Below are 16,516 nucleotides of genomic sequence, written 5' to 3'. Positions count from 1 at the left end.
TAACTGTAAAAGCTAATATAAACATTGCATTAAAATGTCTCAGAAAGCCAACGGTGTAGGTTATTTTGTTATTTATTGTTCAAAATGAAGCATTAACTCAATATTGTTCTATTAATTTAAATCGAATGGGTGGGATTTATCAGTGGCTAACCTTTGAAACAATGCAAACCGCTATTTATTCCCAGCAGGAGTGGCTTATGGGGTTTTTTCTAAGCTTCCTAAGAGTTTGCATACAATTGACAAATGCTGGCTATTTTAATCTTTCAGGAGGCTGCTGCATAACGAGATCTGCTGTATGACTACATGTTATTATAGTTACGTTTGTTCTGCATCTAAGGTCTGGATATTATACCTTCTAAACTAACATAATGACATCAATGAGGGAAGTTGATCTGGATACATACAGTTTGTCTTTACTTACGGCGAAAGAAGACATCCTGAATCCACGCTCCTCAACAAACTGGTATGATGAAGGTTTTTGTTCATTTGCTTATTTTTAAAATCCATACGTAAAAATAAAATGTGGCTGACCATAGGACATAATAACTTTTAATGAAATAGCAAATGTTTTTAAACAGCAATAAGTAATTAATAACGATGATAATAATAATAATACATCAAAATATGATAGAACTTTTACATAATATCCAATTTTGAATTTTGCGAAAATTCCTAGCAGAGGATGGTTTCGATCCATCGACCTCTGGGTTATGGGCCCAGCACGCTTCCGCTGCGCCACTCTGCTCGGTGGTGGAACTAGAGCGCGTTTTCGCCTCTTGAATACAATATAAGTTTCCACTGCTCTTATTTAACTGTTTTAAGCGATTAATTATTTATAAACGCCGACGACCACATAAAACACTATGCTCATGCTCAAATTCCTTGGAAAGAAAATAAATAATGTGCAGCTATTGCAGTAAACAATGGCGGACTGGCCATCTGGAGCACCTAACTTACCCTGTCAGATTTTCCTGCCTCCCATAAAAACAGTAGGTAACTTAACTTAGTACGAAAAATGCTACCTGTTAAATTATGATTTATTAATGTCTACACCTACCACAACCCTTACAGTAATGCAAATACAGTAATGATGTGTTATATACCAGAAACCAACAATAAATATTTTTTTTATTTATTGTGTAAATATAGGCTAAATTAAAAATAATAATTGTAGTAAATGTAAGTTTACGTCCATCGGCCCAGACGAAAGGCCCGCTTGATTCAAACATTCTAATTAATATCAAAGTCTCTTTAATATTTTAATGCCATTACGTTATTCCTCACAATGTAGCCTACATAACATAGAAGTTTTCAGCAGACATGAGATCTATGCATGAGATAAGAGTCTCTATATAGGCTTTCGTATCTAAGAAAGTGTATAAAAATCAGTAAAAACAATACAATTATGAAATTTAAAGGAACACTCCACTTTTTTTCTTTTTTGGGGGGAAAAATAGGCTCATTTTATAACTCCCCTAGAGTTAAACAGTTGAGTTTTACCGTTTCTGGCGGTAGCGTAGCTTAGCATAGATCATTGAATCGGATTAGACCATTAGCATCTCGCTCAAAACTGACCAAAGAGTTTTGATAATTTTCCTATTTAAAACTTGAGTCTTCTGTAGTTACATCGTGTACTAAGACCGACGGAAAATGAAAAGTTGCAATTTTCTAGGCCGATATGGCTAGGAACTATACTCTCATTCCGGTGTTATAATCAAGGAACTTTGCTGCCGTACCATGGGCGCAATGATATGACGCAGCGCCTGAAAGTAGTCCCCAGCTAGGTACAAAGTTATGATATAGCTGGGGACTACTTTCAGGCGTTGCATAATTAATATCATATCTTTATTGTCACTTGAATCAATTTAATGCAACCTTATTGAAGACAAATATAAATATATTTTTTTTACCTTACCCAAGACTGAATGGTATCACATTTTCCACCAAAATATGAAACAGCACGACAGTTTTCAACATTCATAATAATCAGAAATGTTTCTTGAGCAGCAAATCAGCATATTAGAATGATTTCTGAAGGATCATGTGACACTGAAGACTGCAGTAATGATGCTGAAAATTCAGCTTTGATCACAGGAATAAAATGCATTTTACTATATATTCGCATAGAAGACAGCTATTTTTAAATTGTAACATTATTTCACAGTACTGTTTACTGTATTTTTCATCATCAAAATAATTACTATACTCTTTTCCGCAATTGGAGCGCGATTCTTTAAACTGATAGATGTTAAGCTCCTGCAAAAGGACAAATTGGCCTACTGTATATGACCAATATAAAGGCTACATAAAAACAGTCCACATTCTGCACTATTCAAGTCTTCTAGACGATACCAAAGCATTGTGTCATATGGACTGATAATATAGGTATTTAACTTTAGCAATATTAAACTGTCCCTCGTAAAAATTATTTAAAATTATTTGCCATATAGGCCGACACCAGAAAAGGCAAATTATAATGTAAAGAAGCATGCCAGTCATTTATGGTGTGGTTTGGTGGGCCACTCTATGCCAAAAAGTCCAGGGCCACTTTTTGGCCCTATTCCACCCCTGGTTTTGCTTATGTGTGTATGTTTGTTAGGGAGATGTTCAGTGTTCCTCAACGACCCGTTTAAATTAATAGGACAAAAAAAAAATCACATTTAAAAGAATTAGGTCGAATTCCACAAAAAAAAGTTTTTTGTTTATTTTGTTTTGTCATTTCATCCAAACTTACTAACTTTGCAGCACTGAAGTCTATACTGGACTGTGTCTCGATCTGATGAATTACATTTCAGAATGTCTGTCTTATCTTAATGACCAAACAAACCCCTCCCAGACCAATTTCCTCTGTAAATACCCCTGCTTATCTAAATTAGCATGTTTATCTGAAAATTCCTCCTGTAGGACAAACTATCCTACAATCTGAGATGATAAACTTAAAGCAAGGAGGTGTGTGTGGGTCAAGCATCTGTTGAACATGGTACTTCAGACATGAGTGTGTCAGTGAATGTTTTTGACCATGCTGGGGGCTAAAACACAGACATGCAGAGCAGTTCCTGTTGTTCTTGCTACTGTTGTCACAGGAAACATTTTAAAAGCGAGAATGTCGCTGCTGGAAGGACTTTTCAAAAGAAAGAATGTTGGTTGTTTATGAGCTAAAAAAAAGTGTGTATGATTCTGATCTTTATTCAGTCAGTGTGTTCCTGATAAGAGAAACCATTTGGATTGCTTTCTTGACATTCAAACAGCATTTGATTTGATTTGAGCTTTTTTTTAAACCGAGGTCTCATTAAATTATTCAAACCATGTCCTAATTTCATCATGTGTAGTTCAGATCTGCGTTACATTATTTAACTTAATCCACTTCAGGTTATCTGACAGTTCAAATTTAATTTTAATAATGGATTCAAGCACATATTAAACAGAGATAGAAAGTGCCAAAGGTGCTAGTCTAAACACAGAAGTCTGAAAAAGCAGGACTCTGCATATTTGTTGTCTTCCTCTCTCTGTCATTTCCTCCATTTTTTAATATAATATAGTATGTGATAGTAGTGTGTCTATAATAAAGCATAATGTTTTATGTTCTTCAGTACATTTAAGACACTATAGGTGAATATAGGGTAAAAAATTGTAACTAATAATTACTACACTCTAATTTCCCCAGATTATTACAGTACAAAACAATCATTTTCTGATATCCTGTGTTTAAATATATCTAATTTGCATACATTTCCAGGACAGAAATCTGAACACTGCATTCTTGTTGCGATTTAGATCTCTTTTTGTCATTCCATCAATCAGAAAATACTGTCAACAACCAGAAAAATGAATAAAAAATTAGGAATAAAATGTTTTATGAATCAGGTCGAACAATATATGAATAAACCACTTAATTAAAAACCTTCAAAATATAGATAAATAAAATAAAACTGTAACGTTTGCATCACTACATAATAGTATCATAACATAATAGCAGCCAAGCAGCTTAAACGTGTGTCTTACGTAAGTTAGATGTAACATGCTTGGCAGTGTTTAGTATGCAGTCAAGAGCTTCAGCTCAGGACGTTTGCGTAAGCCGCTTCTTTTAATATAGCTCAAACTATTTGCCTAGAAATTGAAAAATGTTTGGATTAACAGTCTATGCGATTATCCTTCTAGGCTTTCGAGAATGACTGACATATACTTAACATAGTGATTTCCAAGAATTACAGACAATGGCTCCAGTGTCCAAATAACCAAATTCATTTTTTTTTTTTTTGTTTGTTTGTAATGTTTCTAAATTGAGAGCTCATATTTACTGTTGTAGTTGTACGTTTGGGCAATGTTTTCATGAGAATGTGGAAAAACTGCCCTTTTGTTTTTGGGTGTGAGCAGATTACAGAAGACCCTAGGGATCCAAGAAGGGTCCTTTATATGGGCGTCATTCACAGGAAAATGGTGCCATTTCTGCCTAAAATTTTTATTTTTTTCATTTTCCCTGTTTAATTTACTATACTGAACTTTCAATACACCATATTTTAGCACCTTAGGCTGTCTATTGGTTGTATAATATATGAATTTAAATACTGATAAAGGTTTTTTTTTTGTTGATTTTTTTTTATTTTATTTATTTTGTGATATACTGATATTCTGATTTATTTATTTTTTGTATGCATTAGACACTAAAAGAAATCTATCAATTAATCATACATACATATATATAAAGAACCAAAACTCAAACATCAGTACAGAAGCATTCATACTAAAATGCCAGAGAACTTGCCTGCACTTGTTTCTAAATTGAGTTACCCATCTTAATGAAATAAAGTGAACCTTTAATGTTGCCTCTGGCTGTTTCCCTCTATCTCTGTATACAGGGCTTTATTTACCTATGATGGAATAATGAACAGACTCAAACTGGCTGATTCTGGAGGTAAGAGCACAAAAAGCTTTATAAATAAGGATTTATGTTTTGTGGGCTTGCTTATATGCTTGTTTGTGGTAGTAGGTGGATTGAAAGAGTTGACGGCTAAACTTCACCCTAGACGGCCGCTTTATGGGATGTACAGGGTGGGCAAAGCTCAACCCCACATCGCTATGATATTATGGGTTAGTTCATCCTCCACACAGCTTAATGTAAAACACTCTGATTATTCCCCTTTAACCAGTGTTTGTGTTTCTCAGGTAGGAAATGAAGTGGATGAGTACCGCAGAGCTGAGTGTGCCAGTCATTTACCAGCAATCAGGGCCTTCTTTAAGGTAAAAGAGGACAGGGATTTTGGGATGGCTTTAACTGTATTCTGATAAACTCAAAGCTTTACATTTTTGAGTAAATTGATTTAGGCAACATAATAGTCCTTCTTGTTTTGTGAACATGTGAGCATGCAGAGATCTTAAATTCAATTTTTTCATTTACTTTTTTTTTCTTTTAGAAGTCTTGTTAGTTGGGCAGAGCATTTTAAATAAAATTAAAATATGGAGACATAAAAACAAGCAAAAAAAGTATTTTGCTATCTTTCTGATGCTTCAGGAAGTTCACATCTTTCTTCCTGCCCACACTTTGGATGAAATCACAGAGGAGAGGATCTGTACGCTGGCCTACACTGCTCCAGTAGTGACGCAGGGGCCAAGAGGGAGACCTAGCCGCCGGACAGAAGACAGACAGGCCATTGTGGTATGAGATCATGACCATTTCTTGCTACAAGGCTTTATTAATACTGAATGATGAAGTTGTTTTGAGAATTGCAGTAAAGTCAGTCAGGCAATTAGACTCTATAAAAATCAGGAAAATAGTAAACAAATCAAACTGTCTCCTTACTATTTCCAGGGCACTAATTACAAGCGAACAATTGCAGCTGCAGAGATCCAGAGAATCCAGAGAGATTCTTTTTGGGCACAAGCAGAGGTATGGCGTGAGTTTTTATATTTATTTTTCTTTAGAGTTAATATTATCAAGTATGAATGTTATGGTATATATGTAACAAAGAATAAATCACATGCTGCTGTCAAAACAAATATTATTTTGAATTATTAACACATGGCTTGGGATATAATTTATTATGATCTTAGGCCTACTGGTTACTATAGAATTTGAACTTTGCAACAGCAACATTAACTTACCCAAATTTTTCTCTAAAAATTTAAAAATGTCACAAACAATACAAAAACTGACAGAGGTTAGTTTCAAACTGTATTTTCCAGAGAGAAGAGGAGGAAAGGAAAAAGGAAGAACAGCGGAGGGCAGCAGAGGACAGGAGGCAGAGAGAGAAAGAACGATTGCTTCAGGAAAGGAGAGATGCAATAGAGAGAGAGAGGAGGATGCATGAAAAAGAACAGAAAATAAAGGAGCAGAGGTAGGTCAAAGTTTCTCATGCATGCATGCAAAAAATTCCCAAGGGTCAAAGGTGATTTTTTTTATATATATATATATATATATATATACAGGAGAATACAGGCGCAAATGGAGGCAGAGGCCCGGAAACGGGAGAAAATAAAATGGGTATGATTAATTTGTTTCTATGTGTGGGCATTTGTGTTTGCACGTATATATTCTTAATCCATATTAACTCACAGGAGGATGAGGAAAGGGAGCATGAAGAAGATGGAATTAGAGCTAGATATTCATGCTGTCAATCAGAGGAAAAAGCTGAGGTTAGTTCTGTCAATCAAACCTGCATTAAACCCATCCACTAAATATGGGCCCTGTGATTTTCATGCTGTAATGTAATACTGTTTATGGCCAATAGGAGGCAGCAGCTCTGGCGTCTCAGCGTACTGTAAACCCCAGAGAGTTTTTCAGACAACTGTCCTCCTCAAGTGTCCACTCAGCCTCCAGTCCCAGCTCCACATCTCCAGGTAAAGTGTAACATAATGTGAACCGGCATGTGTTTCCATTGACTGAAATGTGAGAGCCACTCTACTCTATAATCTGCCCACAAACAAATATTTTATGTCTAACATTTGATAACTTTTTTGTTGTTGTTGTTGTTTAAATCCAAAGTAATTTATTTTTGCATTTTTATGGCATGCATGTAAAGGTCATACATTTTCAATTTGTGAGCAATTACCACAGTCGCTGTATAAGTTATAAAATGACAATGAACAATAGGCTACATTTACAGGATTTATTCATCTAGGTTAATGTTTCAGAAGGATCATGTGTCACTGAAGACTGGTAATGATGCTAAAAAAAATCAGCTTTGGATCACATGAATAAATTACATTTTAAAATGTGTTAAAATAGAAAGATATATTCAATTGTAATAATATTTCAGAATATTGCTGTTTTACTGTACTATTTTTAATCAAATAAATAGAGACTTGGTGAACATAATGTTTTTTTCAAAATTGTAATACATAAATAAAATAAATCATACTTACCCCAGACTTTTGAACAGCAGTGTAGATTAACATAAAATATAACAAACATAAACCTAGAATAATGCTTTCAAAATTGTTCATGTTTAGTTCATGATTAATGCACTGTTATAACTTATTTAAATATATAGTGAATGCAATTCATAGTAATAAGTTCATACATTTGATTTGTCAATAAAATGTTTTCATATCAGATATGGCTTGTGCAGATGTTCAATGTGATAAAAAACAAATCTGTCTACACATCAAGTGGCAGTAATGTGACGCATTACTACTTTTCATATTTTAGTAGCCTACAGTTTATTTCAAAATCTCTTTTTCTTTTTGCAGTCAGGAGTCCCTATAGACGACTGCATCGCAGTCAGACGGACAATATCTTCAGTTTCAATGAAGATAAACCTTCTTCACCTATATCCCCATACAGATCATCAGTGGTATCGCCTTACTTTTCATCAACTCCCACATCCCGTAGCCCAATCCTTTTCACCAGCACTACAGCTTCCTCGCTGCACAATGGTGCTATGGTATCTACCAAAATCCAGATCCAGCTGTCTTCACCCAAGACGATGGAGCCATGGCTTCAAACTCAACCATCACCTACAACCAGTGCAACTGAATCTGAAATCAAAACCCCTATCAATTATATACTAGATAGTCTGGTCTTTTATCCACCTCCACCAACCCCTGAGCAGCTCCAACCAGATGAATCAGAGATAGTGGATGAGTTTCCTCCACCACCCCCTGGTTTTGAGAATTCACCAGAACCATCTGTGAACCAGGCTGAGATGCTTGTCGACCCCTTAGACCCTCTTCTTCCTCTTTCATGCGTTTTGGTACCTGAGCCACCCACCAGACCACTTCCTGCTCTGCCCGTTGTTCCACAAATGCTGAAAGACCTGGAAGCAGAGAGGGATTTTACTGCTCGGGCATTGGTTATATCTACGGTTGAAGAGGAGGAGGATGACGGGAGTGGAGAAAAAGAGATGAAATATGAGGAGAAAGATGTGACTGAAGAAGAAAAGAAGGGAGGTGGAGAAGAGCGAGCTGAAACTGGAGAGAAGAACAGCGGACAGGAGAAACATGATGGGATGACTGTGGAAAAACATGAAGGTGAAAAAGAATCAATTGGTAAAACTATGGAGAAATATGAGAGTGGAAAAGAACAAGATGGGAAAATGTTGGAAGAACATAAGAGTGAAGAAAAACAAGATGGAAATATTATGGAAGAATGTGAGAGTGCAGAAGATAAAGTTGAAAAAATTGTGGAGGAACAAGAGAGTGAAAAATTAAGGTTAGAAGGTGTGCTAGAAAAAGACCAGGATAGGGAAGTTACAGAAAAACATAAGGAAGATTTGAAAGAACATGAAAATGACAAAAATATGGAAGAATATAAGCAAGATGGGAATGCTATGGAAGCATATGACAGTAAAAAGGAACAAGAAAAGAAAAACATGGAAGTATTCGTGACTGAAAAAACACAATATAGGAAAATGATGGATGAATGTGAGCAAGAAAATGAGCACGATGGGAAAATTGTAGAAAAATGTGAGGAAGAACATGACACTGAAAAAGAAAAACGTGGGAAATGTATGGAAGAACTTGAGGTTGAAAAAATAGAAGATGGGAGCATCATGGAAGAACATACAAGTAAAAAAGAGCAAGATCAGAGAATAATTGAATTTAAGAGTGAAAATATACAAAATGCAAAAATGATGTTACAGTATATGAGAGAAGATAAGCAAGATGCGACAATTGTGGATGTTTCTGACAATGAAAAAGAACAAGACAAGAAAAGCATGGAAGTATCTGAAACTGAAAAAACACAATATGCAAAAATGATGGACGAATGTGAGAAAGAAAATGAGCAAGCTGGGAAATCTGAGGGAGAACATGAGAGTAAAAAGGAACAAGCTGGGGAAATTGGCAGGAAAGAACAGGAGGTTGACAAAATACAAGATGGGAACATCATGGAAGAACATGAAAGTGAAAAGCAAAGAAATGAGGAAGATGGGAAAACTGTAGAAAAATGTGAAGAAGAATATAAGAAAGAAATTGATGGAAAAACAATGGTAGAACATGGAAGCAGAGAAAAACGAGATGGGAATATTGTGGATGCATTTCACAGTGATAAAGAACAAGATGAGACAAGCATGGAAGTGTTTGAGACTGAAAAATTACAATATACGACAAGGATGGAAGAATGTGGGCCAGAAAAAGAGCAAGATGGGAAAACTGTCAAAAATCTGGAAGAACGCGAAAAAGAACAGGATTGGAAAATAACTGAAGACTGTGAGAATGAAAACATGCAAAATAGAGACAGAGAAGAACATGAAAGTGAAAAAGATGAAGGTTGGAAAGCCGTGGAAGTATTTGAGACTGAAAAAATACACGATGTGAAAATGATGGAAGAATGTGGGCAAGAACATGACCAAGATGGGAAAACTGTAGAAAAACATGAACATGGGAACAGTTTGGCAGACCATGAAAACGAAAATCAACAGAACTGCAAAAAAGACTGTGGGATTGAAAAAATACATGATGGAGATTTCATAGAAGAACACGAAGGTGAAAAAGTAGTGGAAGTATTTGAGACTGAAAAAATACAATATGTAAAAATTATGGAAGCATGTGAGCAAGAAAATAAGCAAGACGGGAAAAATGGAGAAAAATGTGAGAAAGAAGATGATGGTGAAGAACAAGATGGTAGAAGGTTGGAAGAACAGGACTGGAAAATTATGGAAGCGTTTCAGAGTGAAAAAGAGCAAGAATGTAAATTTGGGGAAAGACATGAAGATGGGAAAAGTCTGGAAGAGCAAGAGGATGAAAAAGATCAGGATCGGAAAATGACAGAAAACTGTGAAAGCAAAAAAATACAATATGGGAACATCACAGTGGAACAAGAAAGTGAAAACAAACAAGATGAGATGACAGAAACCCAACAAGACAGACAGAACCAAGATAAGGCACGAATGTCACATGTGGATGTAGATAAAGCAGTGAATGTGACTGTGCTCAGGAAGGAGGAATCATACACAGAGGCTATAAAGAGGGATGAGGCGACAGAAGTAGGTGTCAAAGAAAGAGAGAAAGAACCTTTAATCCAGACAGAGGAGGCTAACACTGTTTCTTCCCAGCATGCACCACTCTTCCCAGAATTGCATGCTACAGAGCCATCTCCAATCAATGACGTGTGTATTCCTCAAAGAATTCCAACCACTCAAGATAAAAACAAGCCACAGATGTGCTCAACTGATACCTCATCCCAAATAAACTTACCAACCATTCAGGTCGAGTCAGATCTTTCTAGTTTGAACAATCAAAGAGATTCAGACATGAAAGAGAAGACTGAACCTGTTGACTCTCAAGCTTCCTCAGGGATCTCCAAAAACACCACCTCAGCAGAACAGACTCCTGGAGTGGAGGATGAACAGACAGATGCAGAAATGCTTCAAGTGGATAAAATTGTGGACAGCAGCAGTGATTTGGCTGAGGGGATTGATGCTGAGTCCAAGACATCACCTATATCTGAGACTGGACAACCAGATGAGGGGGAGGGGCTTGTAGCTGTCTATCATAACCCCGAAGACAAAGGTAATGATAATGGTGTCACTGATAGACAGTTCTTTAAGCAACATCTTAATGTCAAGCAAGTTACATATCTGACAAAAAAAATACCTTCAAAAGAAATCAAAATATCGGTCAAACAATGCACAGACTGAACACAAAGAAATCAAATGTTTAAAAAAAAAACTTAAAACTATTATTGATGTCTTATTTAAAAGTTATTCAAAAGTTTGGAGTCAAAAAAGTTTTTTTTTTCTTTAATTATATTTTTATTCAGCAAGAATAAATGCCATTTTCCATCACAATAATGAACTACATTTTTAAAATATATTACAACAGAAAACACCTATTTTAAAGTGTAATACTATTTCACAATAATACAGTTTTACTGTATTTTTAAGCAAATAATTATTGTATTTTTAAGAAAATAAATGCAGCCTTGGTGAGCATAAGAGACTTATTTTAAAAAACATTTTAAAAATAATCTTACTGAATACTCAATTTCAGTGAAATAATATCTAAAATTTAATTTTTTATTTCAATAAAAATGTTTTGACAGGCAATATTTAAATGATTATTGACTATAATCTAATTATTAATAATTTATTTTTAATCATTAAATTTTAGATCATTTTATTATTCTAATAATTGTTTTTTAATTATAAAACAATTTTATTAATTGTATTTTATTAGAAAGGTGCTTTCTTAGTGCATTTATCTCAAAATGTGGTTTTGTCAAATGCTACAAGTGACATAATAATACAAAAATTATAAATGATCCTTTTTAGTTGATTGCTCCTGTATGATAAAAATCCCTTGTTTTTGTAACTTCTGCAGTGGGCCTAAAATATTGTATTACTCCGATGACCAATGACATAAATGATGTTGAAGAGGGAGAAGAGGCTATATCACTCCTAGCCAGTAACACAGACGTGGCGCAAAACTTAAAATCCGATTCTGACCCCGATCAAGTGAATGAGGACATTAAACATGAGATTCTGCAGAACTGCGAAACCATCATGGAAACACCCAACGACAGCAGGAATGATAAGACAGCCGATGAAAAATGAAGCACATAATTGGTAGGTGTTAACTCTTATCTCAGAACAGATAATTCTATTAAAGAAAGCAAAGCTTCTGGTTTTGATTGCCATTAATTATAAAACCATAAGGAGTGGAAGGGTAATTCAGGGCTAATCGCACATTTGTTGTCCTTTTCACCCCAGGTCGGTTGCTTTTTGTGAAATCCTACAATGCAAAATAACTGCTATACATAATTACCCCAATTTAGAGATTTAGAGAAAATTTCATCATGATAATTATATTAGTAAATCTCAAAAGTGCTTTTACTGGAAGGAAATATTACACTGTGATTTTCTACCAAATTCGACCTAGTATAAACACCTCAACCTCAAATTAAGCATACAGAATAAGTACACTTGTGCAGTGACCCATGCACAGCAAAGGATTATGGGATAGATAAGCCATCAATCAGAAACAGACAGACAGACGGGAGACATGTTTATCAGGTACACTGAGCACAAATGCCTTAACTGTAACATCAGTTTCCTTATCTCTCTTCACATCGTACAGTCTTCTGGCAGAAACTGCAGCACGTGCAAAAACATAGCAGATTTCTGCCGTTGTCGTTTAGTGATATGTATGCAGAGCTAGAAAAAAAGTTACTTTAAAGGAATAGTTCACCCAAAAAGGAAAATTTGCTGAAAATCTACTCACCCTCAGGCCATCTGAGATGTAGATGAGTAAGATGTAGACTTGATCAGAACAGATTTGGAGAAGTTTAGCGTTGCATCACTTGCTCATCAATGCTGATCCTATGCAGTGAATGGGTGCCGTCAGAATGAGAGTCCGAACAGTTGATAAAAACATCACAATAATCCACAAATAATTCACACCACTCCAGTCCATCAGTTAGCATCTTATTTGAAATAATACAGTTGCATGTTAAACAAATCCATAATAAACAGGTGTTTAAACTGTTGTTTCTGGCCAAAATATGAGTCCATAATCCATAATAAAGCTTCCTACAGTGACAAAGTGGATAGAGGACTTATTACAAAAACGCATCTATTCACTTTACAAGATTAATAATTGATGGACTGGAGTCATGTGAATACATTGTACATTACGTTGCTACAGTTCATATCAGGGTTATTGTTAACTATAACTAAAACATTTTCATTATTTGAAATAAAATAAACATTAACTGAAATTATATACAAATTAAATTATGTGTGTGTGTGTGTGTCTGTATATGTATATACACACACACACACACACACACACACACACACACACACATAATTTCAGTTAATGTTTATTTAAATATTTCTGAGTTGCCAAGGCAACATTTCAATTTTTTGCTTAGGTTAACAAAGTATAAAAATAACTAAATAAACTAAAACTAATAACTGAATAAAAACTACAGTTTTTACAGACAAATTATAATAATGAAAATGACAAAAACACAGTAAATTTACTAAAATTATACCAGAAAATATAAAAATGAAAATGTAATTCAAAATATGAATAAAAATATAATCGTATATCTAAACTAAAATAACACAAAACATATATTTGAGTAAACTGAACTCAAAACCTCAGTGTTTAAGAACTTCCCTACACTGTAAAAAAAAAAAAAAAAAAAGTTGAGCCAACTTAAAATTAAGGCAACCATGGCTTCAGTAGATTTTTGAGTCTTCTCAACTTTTATACTACAAAAAGTTGAGAAACTCCTACAAAAAATAAATTCAGAGAACTCAAAAATCTGCTGAAGCTGGTTGCCTAAAAATTATTATTTTTTTTTTTTTACAGTGTATGTGACAACTAGCGCTTCCATTCCTAAAATAGTATAAAATTGGCCCCTGAATTTGATCCAAATGGGTGTATATAGATTTTTTTTTTCTTTCTGCGTACATTGATGGATTGCTTACCAAAATGCCAATCATAACTGTTAGGGTTATTCATACAGTACCATGTTTACCTAAAGTGTAAGCAATCTCAGCCTGGAAAGAGACGTTACAGTTGTGACAAATGGTGATGGCCACACCTTTCATGAGACCTGGACTAGATCCAAATTTGCACTCCCATCTTTAAGGACAAATGCTGCCATTTTATAAGCAGACAAGAATGTTTAATACAAACCATAATAAGTAAGCCAAGTTAACCCTGGGGCTCTCCTGCTTGACATTCACGACAGACTGTCGCTGTGACACTGAAGTGTTAGTTAATGACTGGTATCGGTTAGCAGTCAATGACAAACGAAATTGTTGCACACTGTTGCCAAATCTACAGTACAAACCAGGCTTATTATCACAAATGAAAACTAAAACCATAAAGAAAATCAGTTTCATTTCAAAACAATTGCAGTAATAAATATCTAAAATAAGAAAAAAAAAAACATAAAAATACTTTTCATACTCATTGTATATATATATATATATATATATATATATATATATATATTACACACACACACACATATTCAGCAAGGATACATTCAGTTCAAGTTCACGGGTAAATTATTCCTATTGTGTTCGATTACTCTTTCGAAAATATTATGTTCATTGTTAATTTTTGCTGAATTCAAAATCATTGATCACAAATAATATAAAGTATATGTTCATAAAAATGTATTCATAAAATAATTTTCATAAATCATACAAAATCATTTGCATGAAAGAGATGAAAATGTTATGGCAGATTCTGGAACATTAAAGGTTTATGATAACTTGCTAATAAGCTCTAACTATAGCCCTTAATTCGAACTGTAACATTCCAAAAATGGCAGTGTCTGACTGTCAAATGTGTGAATGAAATGGCCTTATTAAACAGCCAGTCCTTTGAGTCAACTTAAGGAAATGTAATTCCTAAAATGACATGGCTTGGAGCATATACAGGATGTACATATTTTTCTCTTTAGATGATATACTATTCACTAGCAGATATACTAAAACAGACAGTTCCCTCTTCTTCTTTTTTTTGAAAGAAATTAATTTTATTTAGCTGTGACAGTAAATACATTTAACAAAAAAATCAAATAAATGCTGTTCTTTTGAACGGTCTATTCATCAAAGAATCCAGAAAAAAATGCATTACAGAAAACAAAAATATTAAGCAACACTGTTTTCAATAGAGGTAATAATGAGAACCATATGAGCATATTAGAATGATTTCTGAAGGATGACACTGAAAACTGGAGTAATGATGCTGAAAATCAGCTTTGCATCACAGAAATAAATTACATTTTAAAATACATTCAAATAGAAAACAGCTATTTTAAATAGGAATAATATTACACCGGACTGCTGTTTTTACAGTAAAATGTAGACTTGGTGAGACTTCTTTCAAAAACATAAAAAACTTCCCAATCCCACACAGTGTTTTCACAAAATATATTTTAAAAAGCTCAAACACATTTTATACAAAGAATTACACACAAAGTGATTCTGTGCTAAATATACCATGTGAAGAAAAACCATATGTGCTCGTTCCTGGAACACTGTTCAGTTCAGGAAAAACAAGTTCAGTCTGTTGATCATATTTATTCCATAATCCACCTTGGCATATATATGTGCAGTATTTCCTCTTTCATTCTTCATTATAAATTCTTTACATTACCGCATAGTCTTTCACTTGAGTTTCCTTGCTTCTTTTCTTTAGATTGTGCTGTAATTTAATCCACTGTGGAAAAGAAACAAAAGAATACACTGCATTTTTTCACATGCTTCTACATCCACCCAAACATGCATTACTTCTGTATGATTCTCTCCATCTCTTTCATGCAGGAGGCATCATGGGAACTCTGCAGCAATCATAGAGGAGTCCGTTTGGAGAAATAAGACCAATAGATGTTTCTTTCAACCAATCACTGAAGGTCTTTCAGTGATTTTCTCAAGATTGTTCTCTTGTGCACAATAATGCAATATATGTAAGTAGTACACGTTCAGGACTGCATCCACAAATGCACTCAAGTTTGAGACCAAAATTGGGAATATGTATACATTTTTAAAAATTCTTAAGAATATAAAAGAGAAAAATGCTATGATGTAAACCATAGAAGCTGTATTTCACAAACCATGCTGGAGAACATAATCATCATGACACACCAAATACTGAGACTAATTCATATTCATTTGTTCTGTTCAGTTTTTTACTTAATATTATTTTAACCAAAAATGCACTATATTATAAAGAAATTTCACAAGTAGACTTTTGAACCCCACTGTAGGTTATGTATAGTTACAGAACATATTTATTATTCATTTTTCCTCTCAAGCAAAATAAACTTGTTAGAAATGTTGTTAATGTTTCTTACTTTCCAATAAAGATTTCTCTGCATCCATCTGACAAAATAATAGATATGTCGTTGCTGGCTATTCATGTGACTTATTTGACTGTGTTTGCAATTTTAGATGGATATCTCATCTTGAAAGAATATGCAAAATGAATCAGTTTGCGGAGTCATTTTGTCCATATGACTGATTTGAGAATGAAATCACATCAATTAACACAGATAATCAGTGCAAACATTACAAAGTTCACTTAGGTATTATATTTTATAAGCTTATACTTC

The 16,516-nt window shown here is 34.3% G+C and overlaps 1 protein-coding gene across 1 annotated transcript; it reads left to right on the top strand.

Moving 5' to 3' along the window:
* Nucleotides 1-199: 199 nt before the first annotated feature.
* On the top strand, nt 200-16,291 carry LOC306862760 (uncharacterized protein). The gene is made up of 13 exons (XM_079405737.1): nt 200-463; nt 4,857-4,912; nt 4,985-5,088; nt 5,164-5,238; nt 5,510-5,653; nt 5,807-5,884; nt 6,181-6,332; nt 6,424-6,478; nt 6,553-6,630; nt 6,726-6,834; nt 7,687-10,947; nt 11,758-12,002; nt 15,729-16,291. Exons 1-12 carry the CDS (start codon nt 369-371, stop codon nt 11,988-11,990), a joined length of 4,440 nt encoding a protein of 1,479 aa, XP_079261863.1. The 5' UTR covers nt 200-368; the 3' UTR covers nt 11,991-12,002; nt 15,729-16,291.
* Nucleotides 16,292-16,516: the final 225 nt, after the last annotated feature.

Source organism: Barbus barbus (genome assembly GCF_936440315.1).
Source record: "Barbus barbus genome assembly, chromosome: 43".
Taxonomy (NCBI): domain Eukaryota; kingdom Metazoa; phylum Chordata; class Actinopteri; order Cypriniformes; family Cyprinidae; genus Barbus; species Barbus barbus.
Note: the sequence above shows the minus strand (reverse complement) of the source record. Positions and strands in the feature narration are given on the sequence as shown.